Source organism: Camelus ferus, chromosome 4, assembly GCF_009834535.1.
Source record: "Camelus ferus isolate YT-003-E chromosome 4, BCGSAC_Cfer_1.0, whole genome shotgun sequence".
NCBI classification, from domain to species: domain Eukaryota; kingdom Metazoa; phylum Chordata; class Mammalia; order Artiodactyla; family Camelidae; genus Camelus; species Camelus ferus.
Window position 1 is genome coordinate 17,850,615 of NC_045699.1, and position 14,521 is coordinate 17,865,135.

General features: G+C 36.8%; 1 protein-coding gene across 1 annotated transcript in view; it reads right to left on the reverse strand.

The window, feature by feature from the left end:
* Window positions 1–14,521, reverse strand: part of FOCAD (focadhesin) — a 237,411-nt gene that overhangs the window by 174,755 nt on the left and 48,135 nt on the right. Inside the window, 1 exon segment of the mRNA XM_006180373.3 lies at window positions 900–1,001. Within this exon segment, the coding sequence (XP_006180435.2) occupies window positions 900–1,001 (102 nt within the window).

Consider the following 14,521-nt stretch of genomic DNA (forward strand, 5'->3'; position numbering starts at 1 on the left):
TAGACAGGAGAAATAAAACTGGTGGAACAGGTAGAAACCATACCATACACAGAGCCTGGCAGGACATAGTAGATTTTATCCTGGAGCCCAGGGATTTTCCAACTATTTCAGAAACCAAACTATTGTCTTCCAATAGAAAGTGTCCACAAGATGCCAACATGTAAAACCATAGTCTATAAAAACAAAGGTTAAAGGGTCGGAGGGCATTCCCATGCTTAGCCTATACACTGCAAGTGCAGTTTGTAAATCACAGCTGTGGCGACTTAAGCAAGAGAGTGATACAATCAGACTTGCTCCCTTGAAATATTACCCTGAGGGATGCTTAGAGAATGGCCTTGAGTAGAATGAGACTGGAGGCAGAGACGCCAGTTAGGAACAGGTGGCAGTAGCCACAGCAAGAGATGAGTGCCTTGGTAGCAAGCCAGTACCTTGGTAGTAAGGGTGGAAGAAAGCTTTGAGAACCATCAGAAGGCCTTGGTGAAGCTAAATTAACTGCACACATGGTGGCTATCTGGTCCCAGTTGGCAGTACTACTTAATCCCAACTGGCATTGGTTTCTAATGGAGATTAACTCACTAATCAATTTCCAGAGGGAAGAAACTGTCTTCCATATGTATCATTTGGTAGTTTACTGAATATTTCTAATCAACTTTCCCAACTAACCAGTGCTTAGCTTCTTTAATAATAGCTCTTCTCATAGTCAGTATTTCAACAATCAATAAATCTGGTAGGATTTCTTTTTCTTTACTCTTAAAAAGAAAATAGAAAACTATGTCCTGCTGTAAGAAACTTCTTTTCTTCAGGAGAAAACACTACAGTCAAAGCACTTAAAAAAAAAAAAAAACTCTAAAATTAGCATATACTATTTCATCTGCCTCATTTATTTTATTTTACTTTACCTTTCAGGGCATTGCTGGAAAAAAGCTGTCAGCTGCTGCAAAAGTACTGGCCAGCAATCAGGTCTGTGTTCAAGCACAGTGATCAAAGGCTGAGGATGGTTTCTGAAAAACACAGAAAGTCACACTGGAAGCTGTCATTTCAGAGCTACACATTCTTAATATCCAAACATAGCAACAAAAAAGCCACTACAATTTAGGACCTTTTTTCCAAGATTCATAATTGTCACAAAACTACCATTTCCTACACTGGTTGCAGAGCTGGCTCATTAGAACTATTTTTTCCTTTATCTGTTTTCTAGAAAAGAGAATAAACCCAAGTCTTAGAGACCCAAATCTGACAGCAGACTCTGCCATTTAATGGCTCTATGACTTTGGCTGACAACCCAAAAGCTCTCTCATATCCATCCCCTTGATTCCTTCATTCTTAGCAATCACAGGACACCTCCTGCTCCTGCTGGTCTCTTTCAAACCTGGCAGGAACACTTCCTCTAACATTGCCTCTACCTGTAAGCATGCTCTCTCCCTTTCTGTTCCCACTTACCCCCATTCTTCTCAGTATATGGCTCTGTGTTCCCCCAGTGTACTTAAGATGAGGTAACAAGAAAATATTTCTCCCATCTCAAATAAAAAACTCTCCAAAATAAAAATTCTTGAAATTTCTGTTGAACAAGACAAATCTTTTTATCACAGCCACACAGATTAAGATACCTAAAAGACTATATAAAATAAAAAATCTGAAATGTGAAAAATTCTTAAATAATGGGGTTAAAAATAGAAAACTAAAAAAGCACAAAAACAAATTATGTTAAATAGTTCAAAAAGTCTTCTAGAAACTGTAAATTCATTAGCTTTTTAAACTATGAACTACTATACAAAGTTCTCAGTTATTATTGCTGTGGCTTTTTCCTCCAAAAAAAATTTTTTTAAATAAAAAATGCTATTTGGAAAAAAATTCAAACCATATAGAAGCATTAATTTTTTCCCATAAAAAGAATCATATGCATAATACTGTTCTTTATTTAACTTTTACCCAAAAATATAGCATTTGCTATGTTTTTTTTAAAAAAAAGATCTGACCATCCGTCAGACCCAAATGATTTTTTAAAACTGCCTTCTTGGTAGTTCTCAAAATATGATTGCCTTACCAGCAATATCAGCATCACCTGAGAACTTGTGAGAAATGCAGATAAATTCTCAGGCCCCAGTCCAGACCTAATAAATAGCTCTCCAGAGAATTCTGATGCACTGCTATAAAGCAGTGGTTCTCAGCCCTGGTTGCATGTTAGATTCATCGGTGGAGCTCTTTTTAAAATACCAATGCCCGGGCTTCAATTATACTGGGGTTGCTAGGAGTGGAGCCCATGCATTAACAATTTTTAAAAACTGTTCTAGCAATCCTTAATAGGTTACCAGAGCTGAAAACCACAAGTGAAAAGCCACAGAAAAAAGAGGTTAGGAGCTGGGAAGTTTTCTGATTTTTTTCTATCTTAAACAGAAAAGTATGACAGATCCATCACATTGAAACCCTCGTGTTAAACACCTCTCTGACACTACAACACAGCTTCTGGGTATTATAACACCATCTCTCTGTTTTCTCCTTGACCCTAACTAATCTATCATACGCTAACTTCACATGCTGGCAGCCTCCTGTTTGTTAAAGCGCAGGCTATTTCTGACTGATCAGATTACTGCCATCCCTAAAGAATTGCTCCAAGCAACTTTTTATGCCAAAACTCAAAAATCAAAATCACATTTCCAAATTCCGAACTCTTTGGCAGTTAAACCTCTCTAGTATTTGCTTGTGCTCTAGTTGCTACAGATATTAAGAAACAAATGTTACAAATCCTAAAAGCCTCTCAGGTACCTCACATCAGCCCAACTCCTGAGATTGAGTTCAGTAGGTCATGTTCAAGTAAACATGAATAAAGAGGAAAGAACACCAACTGTAATTATTTTAGCCATGGGTTTTCCTTCTGACAAGCACCATATTGAAATGAGGAGCATCAGATATGATCATCCATTAATCCTCCCGTTAATGGGGGCATTTATGCCTATTTAAGAAGGAAATCCAAGTTACCACATAGTTTTTGTGTGATCATAAAGCACTTAAGTGCTTTTCTATACTCTTCCTTTATTAAATCATCCCCTACCCTTCCCAATTCTCACCTCCCCCTCAAAAAAACACCTGTTCTGAATCTATCCTCTTTTTAAAACACAGTTAGCTTTATCCAAATTAAACCAGATCAACAGAAGAGACAGTAATTGCAATGCAGGATTAGAAATGATGCACATATAGCAAACAACTCTATTATAATTTAGCTTCTACTTCACTGGGATTATGGGACCCACTCTAGCTTTACTGCGTGAAGGTGAAAGGTCTGTTTTGCTAGCTTTTGTGTTCAGCAAATTCTATTTTGTTTCTCATACTTAAACGCTAAAGATGAGATTAAGTAGAATACAGAATAGGGATTATCCAGATTAATTACTGATTTAGAGAGCTGGATAATTAACTTTTCCAGAGAATTGATTACATCAGATCCAAATGGAACTATTATAGGAATAATATACAATATTGATTCCAATAAGTTGAAAACCTAGAGGGAGAAAGGAAGTCCAAATTAAGAACACTGAGTATTACTCTGATTAACATTGATTACCAATATTACACTATTTCAAGTGAGTACAACTAACCCAAAATCAATCATAATTGCCAAAATTTTGTTTTAATACTTCAAGCATAATGAAGCAAAGAGCTAAATTCTCCCTTGTGAATCATCAAACTGGTATGTGAATGCACATTAAAACATAATATATAAAAACTTGGGCTTTACTGAATGGACACATTTTTAATTGCAATATACTTTATTGTGTAACTGCCATTTAGGAGGATTTCTCAATCTTGGCACTACTGACATTTGGAGCCAAATAATTCTTTGTTGTGGGCGTTGTCCAGTGCACTATGGGATGTTTAGCAGCATTCCTGGCCTCTACCCCTAAATGCTAGTAGCATTCAACTTAGTCACATGACAATCAAAAATGTCTCCAAACATTAACGTGTCCCCTGGGGGGCACAACTGCCCCTGGTTAAGAACCTCTGCACTAGGTAAAATGACAAGCACTGTGAGAGGCACAAAACCGACTAAAACATGGTACCAGCCCTGAGTTATTCAAAAAGACTAATGATTCCATCTTCACCCTTCTTTACAGTGAACCAAAAGCAGTCAATCAATCATGTTCAAAATTCGAAGTTTCCTATTGAAATGCAGCCATCAAATATTGACATTAAGTGCACAAGAGTAACAGTTCAGTAGAAACTAAAAGACTTAAAATGGAAAACAAATGTGAAACCATTCCTTTGCAAAATACAGAATCATGTTCCAAAATGAACAAACAGCATTAAATTTGATGCATACTAATTTGTACGATAGAAAATAGTTATTTTCCTGCTTAAAATATTATAATTAAAGCATTTAAAATGTCATAAGGCCAAGTATAGCTCGCTCTTGATATATTCAAAGGTTGATTCCTAAATTTATGGATTATTCAACATTTTTTTTTCTTTCTTCTCACTCACTACTTGTTAGCCATTCCACTTCTTTCAAGTACCTCCAGCTGAGAAAAGTCAAGGTAAGCGAAGAATCCACAATTTAAAGTAAACTTTGTTCTTCATTAGAAGCACTGTTGATCAAAAAAAATAAGACAGACAGACAGACAGACAGACAGACAGAGAGGAGGGAGGGAGGGAGGAAGGAAGGAAGGAAGGAAGGAAGGAAGGAAGGAAGGAAGGAAGGAAGGAAGGAAGGGGAAGGGAAGGGAAGGGAAGGGAAGGGAAGGGAAGGGAAGGGGAAGAGGAAGGGAAGGATGTGGTATAAAAGAACACCAAAGCAAATGCCCTAAAATGTCAATTATCCCGAAACATGCTATTCAAGTTATAAAGTAACAAATAAGTTGACTATAACACGTTATTCAAAATTACAGATGGGTTGAATGTACAATCAACCTGATCAGCTGTAAAGCTAACAGTGGCAGACAATAAGCTCTAGAAGTTTTGAAAAAACAAACACAAATGTGGGGCGCTGTCATCACTATCATTATTTACACAAACAGTGCCTACGCAACATCCCCCTTATCATATCATTTACAGTTATGCTGCCACATTCATATCTCAGAAAAAACTAGAAGTGCAGAGGTCAGATGAAATAGTGGAGGGAAAACACTGAATTGAAGGAGTCAGGAGTTCCAAATTCACATTCTGTCTCTGCAACAAATTGGGTGATCTCAGTCAAGAGAATTAACCTCTCTTAGGCAGTTTCTTCATCTGTAAATTGAGGAAATCAGACTAAGTACCTTCGGGGAGTAAAGTCATATAACCCAAGTCACCCTTTATAAAGCCTTACTCTTCATTCTGTTCAGGACCAGAGGTGGAACCAAACCCCGTAAAGGCAGAAAGCAGATGGCTCTCAATTATACAGGTATATGCCAGGCTTAAATGGCTTTAAGGCCAATGTCTAATAAAATCTAAGACCTCAAAACAGAGGTCTCCTATTTTTATCTCAAAGAAATAAATCATCCTATATTTTTTATTTCAGAGAAAAGTGCAGTGCTACATCCAGAATAAGCCCACAGAAATTTTTAAATCAGAATTTCCTAACTCTTGAGACATTCAATAGATTCTGCTTTCCTCTTAAAAGAGAATAACATTGTTTCTAAAGATTAAAATCAATATAAACCAGGCAATCAGGTCACCCTTCATTGGCCTCCAGTGGCTCTGACTTCTCCTTCACTGTGCAGTTTTTGTTGTTGTTGTTTTTCTGCCACAGCTGAGCCAATTTACTGTACATTCTTAGACATGTTACCATTTCATGATTTGTGAATGTTTTAATTGCCATTTTAAGTAAAGCATTTAACACAGTACCTAGCACACAGAATACTCAATAAACAGGGTACTATTACGATTATCATGCAGGTAAATTTGTATCTGAAGCTAGAGCAAAAGGAGCTTGAAAGCTGAGTCTGTGTCTTCTTACTCTCTTTATGTCTCCCCTTCTGTGCCTAATGCACATCCACCATAAATATAACAAACACACCCTTTCTCCAAAGCACCTTTTTAAACTCTTTGGATCATGAAAATCCAACTCGTCACAATCTCTCTAAATACACTGTTTCAAAGTCCACATTGTTCAGGGAAAAAAGCACAGAGGAAGCATGCAGAGTTGGTACCCAATACTGCAGTGCTCCCTACCCTTTAATAACATTGTCAACAACACAGAGCAGTACATGCATCTTAACAGAAAGGAGTGGGGGAAGGAATAAATGATAAATCCGTGGTTCCACTAGACTAGCACAGGGAGGCAACGACAAAACAAGGTATGTAACTAGATTCACCTTTCCAAGTATAAATACATCAATCTTAATATATAAAAAAAAAAAGAGGGACTTAAAAAAAATTAGTCTTCTGGTAGGCAAATCAAAAAGGAAGTCATTTGTAACCCTTAGGTCACCTCACCCTTTCGGCTACATCTCTGAATATAAGAAAGCTATGATTTGATTTACATCATAAATTCAGCGATAGACACAGATTGCCTTTTCTGTGTGAGGAAACAATGCCTGCAGTCACCATGCATTTTCATGTATGCAGCTGTGACCCTGGCGCTTTCAGAAGCATAGCATAGCACTTACTACATCAAATATGCATTTTAAAAGCATTTCTCTACCTGCTTTGAATTTTGATTTGAAAGTGCTGGTTAGAAGCCAAAACAGGATTTTAAAAAGAAAAAAAAAAAGCTGTGAAGATTTTACGATTTAAAAACACACAATAAAAATTATTAAGATTCTATAACAAATATTACTATAAAAAAGAAAAATTAAACAATAATTGTGAATCATTATCTATCCTATAGTGTTTTAAGACAAATTCATTTTACCCTTTCCACACAAGCTTCTAGAAAAAGAAGACTTGGAGCAAAAATTATTTGAATTTTCACATTTTTGACTAATTTCCTTTTTTCTTTGGGTCTATAAGACAGGTAAAGAGAGGATAAGATTTCTTTGAAAATAGACTGCATATTACAATGGTTCTGCCCTCACAATGAACCTTTCCCAGGATCACTACTTTGAGAGGCAGCATTTTAATGCAAAGGTGTCTCCTAATGTCAGAAGTCTGGAACTATTTTAGGTACATGGTGAAGGCTGGAGGGAAACACAGATACTCAGGGGTCCAAAACTTCTGTATTTTTCAATCAAGTACATCCTTGATTGAAAAACAAAACAAAACAAAACAAAACTAGAGACAAGATAAATAGGTTAATAAGGCAAAAATTACAATGTTTTATGCTCTTAAAGACATTTAACAGCACATTACCATACCATTTTTTAAATTAAGCATCCACATTTAGAAGAACTTACAAAGCATTTTCTAGTGTCAATTTCTAACTGGAAGATTGTGCAATATATGGAGTGGATTCTTTTGGTCTATTTTAAATCCCAAGTGCAAACCCCAGGTGATTGGAACCATAAACTGTGAACAAAGACTTCCCTGGGTGGGAAAGATGAGAGAAAAGAGGAAGTGAAAACAGAAGCAAAACATGCAGTTCGACAGAAAGAATCAAACTGCAAGAAGACAGATGGCCCTTGGAAAGCATTACTGGCTATGCTTCCCCGATTACCACCCTAGCTTCTTTCTTACCCTCAATTCTGTGGGGCTTTTTCAGACACAGATCTGACACTGATATTTCCTTCTTTCCCATCTTCTTTTCCCTGACTTTTCTGTAAAAATTTCCATTTATCCATTAAAGCAAGAATTCACAAGGCCTCTGAAATCATATGCAAAATTTTGAGTGCATATATGTGTGTACTTAGGAGCAGGTTTGAAACTTCAATGAGATTCTCAAAGAAGGTCTGGACCCTCCCTTCAACAAAGGGTTAAGTGCTAGTAAATAAAAGCTGAGTATACCTATAGTAATTCCTGCAATTCAGCCTTGTTAAAATCCTGCTTTCAAAAAAACTATAAAGTAAGCACTATTTCCCAGAAAAGGTAACATATGATGTGCCCAGAAATGATGGCTTCCTAAGTACTGAAGTTTTTGTAACTGCAGCAAAATAAAATATATTATTATATTCTACTAAGTCTAATTCTTTATGGCAGCTTGATTATATGGTATAGATGATATAATAAAGGTGGCATGCTTCCTTTATGCCAAATAAAACCAAACATCTACATCTCCTGGGATCCCTTAGGTAATACATTCAGTTACTGAAATAATCAGCTCTCCAAAAAGCAAAATGTTCATTTGGACAACAAAAATATATGATAATAGCTGATGGTTGATTTTTTTTTTTTAAGTGTTACAGAATTCTAAGCAATGTTAAAAAAAAAAAAATAAGGAAATTTACATTGAAATAAAAAACAGTAACAACTACTCAAAGTCTAGGAGGTTTATTTTCAGGAACTTAGGATAAGTATTTTACCTCAAGAAATAAATATAAAAGGCAAAAACACTAAAAATTCATTGGACTTGGTAAGGATACAGAAATATTACAGAGTAAATAAAATCTGGTATATCCATGCAATGGAGTATTATTCAGCTGTAAGAAAGAATGAAGTACTGATCATGCTACTACATAGATAAACCGTGAAAACATTATGCTAAGTGGAAGAAGCCAGACATAAAAAGCCACATATTGTATGATTCCATTTATATGAACTGTCCAGAAGAGACAAATCCACAGATAGAAAAAATAGTGTTTTATATCTGGGGACAAGAGGTACTGGGGAATGACTGCTAATGGGTATGGGGCTTCTTTTGGGGATGATGACTATGTTCCAGAATTAGATAGTGGTAATGGTTAAACAACTTTGTGAAGATAATAAACAATCACTGAATTGTACACTTTAAAAGGGTGAATTCTCTGGTATACAAATTATATCTCAATAAAAAAGCATTAAAAAATATTCCAGACTTAACTCAGCCATATATTATTTTAAATCCTTCTCAATTTTAGAAAAATCCCTATGTATCATGTGATACCTACTGTCAATATAATCATAATAATTTGGATTTCCCTTATAAAGAAAATAAGTTCAAACCACAATCTCATTTATTACCTCAATATCCATAGTTGATAGCTCAACTGTACCCATTTTAAAGATGCAGATGTGGAAGGAAAGAAAAAAGAGCCACACTGGCTTCAACCTAAGCTTTCTAAATCAGAATCTGTAGAGGCTTTGGAATCTATAGATAAAGTGAATTTCCAGAGATTCCTATGATTTTCACATCCAAAACTATCTCTATCTCCATTGCCACTAGTATATCTGAAGGGAGTGGTAGAGTTTGGAAATCACCATTTTGAAACCATCACAATGAAAATTAATGGTGAGGGTTAGGGTTAGGGTTGAGGGGGCAGTTGTGAGTTTAATGAGGAACAGGATATTTGCATGGTCTCAAAGTGTCTTCCCCACAGATTGCTTATTAGTTACAAGAAGAAAATGGTAACTCTACAGTAGGGAAACCAGACATCACCTTGACTGGGTAATCAAAATTAACATCACCAGTGAGAAGAGAGATGGACATCAGTGCCTCCAGATGTGATACCCCAAGAAGGACACAGCATCACTTTTATAATATTCAAAAAGTCAGTCATAAAAGATAAAGGATGAGAAACAGTTTCAAGTTTTAAAAGACTAAAAAGGTATGACAACTAGAGGCCACATATGATCCTAAACTAGAGCCCGTACACTAAAAATAAAAGGAAAAAGATATGAAAGGAAATTATTAAGACAAATGGCAAAACTGGAATATGGACTATAGATAAATCAATGTTAAATTTTCTTGATTTGATAACTGTACTCTGGTTATATACGAGAATATCCTTGTTCTTAGAAAATACACCCTATTGAATATATGTAATCTACTCTCAATTTTTTTTTTAATTATACAGAGAGAAGGACAATGCAAATTGTGGCAAAGGGTGAAAATTTGGTGAATCTGGGTAAATGCTATGTGGGAATCTTTTGTGCTATTCTTGCACCTTTTCTGGAACTTTAAGATTCTTTCAAAATAAATTAAAAAGAAAATCCTTCCATGACTTCCCACTACTCTTCAAAGAAAACCCAAAGTCTTTGCCAAGGTCTTGCATATTCTAGGCCACGCCCACTTCTCCTGGGCCTCAGTCTGGCCTCTCCCTCCCTCCTGGAACACTCAGCTCCAGACACTCTGCCTCCGGTTAGTTCCTCCAGGGCCCCAGGCTCTGTCCACAGCAGCAGCTTGGCCCATGATTTTTCCTAGACTGGAAATGTTCTTCCTGTGCTCTTCACATGGCTGACTCCATCTCACCCATCAAAATGGATATAAGAAAAATTGCAAAAACAGTTTAATGCTAAGAAGAAGCTAGTTATGAAAATTAAACCTGGGGCTACATTCTGACAGCCACAACTGCTGACTCTTGGTGCACTTTGCATCAGTATTTACCTTGGGACTCTCTCTTGTTTCTCTGTTTGACGGCCCTAAGGGAGGAATGCATTTGCCTTAAGACATAAGCAAATAAAAAAAAAATTGATATGAATTACAAAGTACTTCACCCTTTAGGAAACATATCTTTAACTTCTTAAAATTAACCCTCCATCTAAATAAACTCACAACACTGCACAAACAGATGCACAAATACACGTAGCACATATGACATTCATCTACCGAGGGTATAACCATCCACTGCTATTGGCCTAATCACCATTTCGGAGCACACCATCTGCCAAAAACATTTCATATTCCCTTCTTCCAGAAAGTACAGCTTGATGTCGATTAGACTAACCCTTTCCACAAATAAGATTCTCAACATTTGATATTTGTGCATGTCAGCCACTGTCTGGCACATCAGAATGATGCACGAATTCTGGAACAAGCAGTTACTGCTCATGAATTCACAGCTATTTCCTCACTTCTGCTGAGGGAAAAGAGATCTTTAAAAGATTGCCATAATATGAATATGCAGAGGAAAAATTGAAAGCAAAAGGACATGAGAAAATTTCAAGGGAAAAAAATGGCATATTACAAAGCAAATGAGAAAATGACCCTCTAATAATTTATGAATCATAAAAATTTAGTTATCCCTCTTTGCAACCAAAATACCAGGTGAATGTTGGTTCTCTGCCACACTTCCTGTATGATGAATGTTAGAGAACATTGAGATAAGTTGGTTCAACGTAAGTGTGTTACAGAAAAGTGGAGTTCAAGCTAACCAAAAGGAAATTCAGACCAAAAAAAGAAAGGGAAGGGGAAAAATAAGCCTTGAACTAAAGGACATCTTAGTAGCAGGTTTTTTTTTTTTCAACTATTTAATATAAAAATTGTTCACAGGTTAAAAATGGCTTTTAAAGTTTTTGAGAATAGTTAAATGCCTAAACCAGAGGTCACAAACTTATTGCCCTTGGATTGCATCCTGGGAGTAGATGTGTTCTGTCTGCCTACCCTGTATTTTTAAAAATCAGAATTGTTTTCCAACATTCATTAATCAGGAGATTTCATATAAAACATTACTAACATTGAAAGATCTGAAGGTCTGGCATCAGTGAACCCCCATGGCCTCATTTTAACAATAGGCCAGTAGTTCTTAATCCCTCCAGCACACTGGAAACCACCTAGGAAGCTTTGAAAAATTACCAATGCCTGAGGCTGACCCCTAGTCATTCCAGAGAGAGGCCAGGCATCTAGATTTAAAAGTTCCTCAGAGGGCTCTAAGGGAGCAACCAGAATTGAGACTCATGGGCCTAGAATTTATACTTGGCATATGCTCTTTGTTTAATCACAGTAGTCAAACATGCCATTTTTCTTCCAGTTCACCCCCATCCTGGAAGGAACTGGGAACTGAAACCCCATTTAAACATCTCCGTTTAATCTTGTATAAGCCACAAAACTATAAAAAGGTCCAGTTAAGCAAAATGAACTTTATTACCTACACACACTCTACTCTGATATATCTCAAAGCATGGTGGGTAGACCACTTGTGCATCCAAGTCCTTTGTTAAAGTGCAGGTTTCCAGGCATGTTCCAGGCACACATATGAAAAACTCTGAGCATGAGCTCCTCATGCACTGTCAACACTGAAAACCCATGTTGATTTTTAAGAGAACGTTGAGAGCTCTCTTACCCTCCTGCCTCTACAAGCATCTATGTGTGACCATAAAGTACACTGACTGGTCAGGGCCATGGGATTATTTCATTGAACAGAGCAATGAGGTTTAAATCTTTCATAGTCTTTCTCTTGCAACCACAGTTGGCTTGCTCTCATCGGATTTCCTTCCCTTTAGAATTGCTGTTTGGTTCTGCTCTTGGCCTCTCTATTGGGGCATGGTAAGATGAACTTAGTGCCTTTGTGCTTAGGAGCAAACAGAATTTTTGCCTTCCAAATAGGCAAGAGAGGCAAGGAGACATAATTTAGCCACTCAAGATCTCTCCCACTCTACCCCAACAGGTTCCTTGCAGTTCATATATTATGGTACCATTAACTTCCCAGGGCTCAAGCAATACTTCTCAAGTATGATCCCTATCTCTGAGCAGCTAGATAAACATGCTGATTCCTGAGTCTCATGTAAAACCTGCTGAATAAATGAGAATCTTTGGCAAACGGACTTGTGAAGCTGTACGTTTAGCAAGCTCCCCAGGTGGTTCTTATGCACAGGAAGTTTGAGAACTACTGAGCCACAGATTTAACAAAGAGAATACCCTCTCTAAAGCTCCTTCAGGAAAGTCACAGGAACCAAGGGAAGTCATTGGCTAACATTCTGGGTCCTCACATCTCTCTCTTCACTCCCATACTGGAACAACTTAAGCAATTCAGCACAGACTCATTTAAAATGACCACACAAACATCCAGAAGTGGAACAGCTGGATCATATGGCAGTTCTATTCTTAATTTTTTTGCAGAATCTCCAAACTGTTTTCCATAGTGGCTGCACCTATTTACATTCCTATCAACAATGTGTTAAGCGTTCCCTTTTCTCCATATCGTCTCCAACACATTTCTTGTCTTTTTGATAACAGCCATTGTAAGAGGCGTGATGTGATATCTTACTGTGGTTTGGATTTGCATTTCCCTAATAATTAATGGGGTGTTGCACATAATTTCATGTGCCTGTCGGCCATCTGTATGCCTTCTTTGGAAAAATGTCTACCTGGATCTTCTACCCACTTTTTAACCAGGTTGTTTGGTTTTTTTTGTTGTTGAGTTGTACAAGTTCTTTATATGTTTTAGATATTAACCCCTTATTGGATGTATGATTTCCAAGTATCTTCTTCTGGATATTTAGCTGAAGATTATGAAAACACTAATTCAAAGAGATTTACACACCTCTATGTTCATCACATTATTTACAAGTCAAGATATGGAAACAACTTAAGTACCCATTAATGGATATATGAATAAAGAAAATACATACACACACACACACACACACACACACACACACACACACAATGGGAATACTACTTAGTCATAAAAAAGACGAAAGCTTGCCATGCAACACATGGATGGACCTTGAGGGTAGTATGCTAAACGAAATAAGTCAGATGGAGAAGAAAAATATATGATTTCATTAATAGTTAGAATACTAAAAATAAATAAACTAATAAACAAAACCAAACAACAACAAACACATAGATACAACACACAGATACAGAGAACAGGTTAATGATTACCAGATGGCAGGGCAAAATGAGTAAAGGGGATCAACTGTATGCTGACAGTTGGAAACTAAACTTTTGGTGGCAAGTATGCTGTAGTGTATACAGAAATTAAAATATAATATTGTATGCATGAAACAATATAACCCAATGTTACCTCAATTTAAAAAATATTCACTAAAAACAAAAACAAAATGGCCACATATTCTGTTTTACTATAGCTCAAAATAATCAGCTATTAGGACACAAAGAAATGAGAAATACTTAAAGTCTAACTGTATCTCACTAGCAGAGTCCTGAATATCATAAAAACACAGATGAGTTTCATGCCCAGAAAGCTTACAATTATATGTTATATTACTTCTATTTTAAATCAATCCTACAGTGTAATAGGGAACACCTCTCAGTGGAGTTCTAAGCTTCTTATATCCTTTTTATGCTTTCATACACAGCTCATCGGTTTCCTCTTCAAGGCTGGATGATATTGCTAACCAACATGCAGCAAAGAAGATTCTAAAACAGCAGGACAATTTTACGCTTGACTCAGGTAATCATGGCTCTCTTGAGGGAAATCTACTCTTTAGGCTCACCTCTCCTCTGTTTCTGCCAGCCACAAGCCCCCCCTGGAGGAACTTAAGGCTCTTATACACTCGATTACACTCCACTGATTTATAGTGCCAAACAGGCATTCACATGAGGGCTCTCCATAAACATTACTGGATTATGCCAACTCAGGTGATTGATTCTGGACCTCTTAATGTGCCACCACTCTAACGACAAATCTTACCTATCCAAGATGATTTCAGCTCCTCACACTAGGCTCCCTATCCACACCTCGCACCTACTGTCTTCTGAAAACAAGACTGCAGCTAGAACCAACTGGAGATAATGAACTATAAATAGAAAAACAGGTGAAACATTACAGGTAACTGAAAGTCTAACACACAT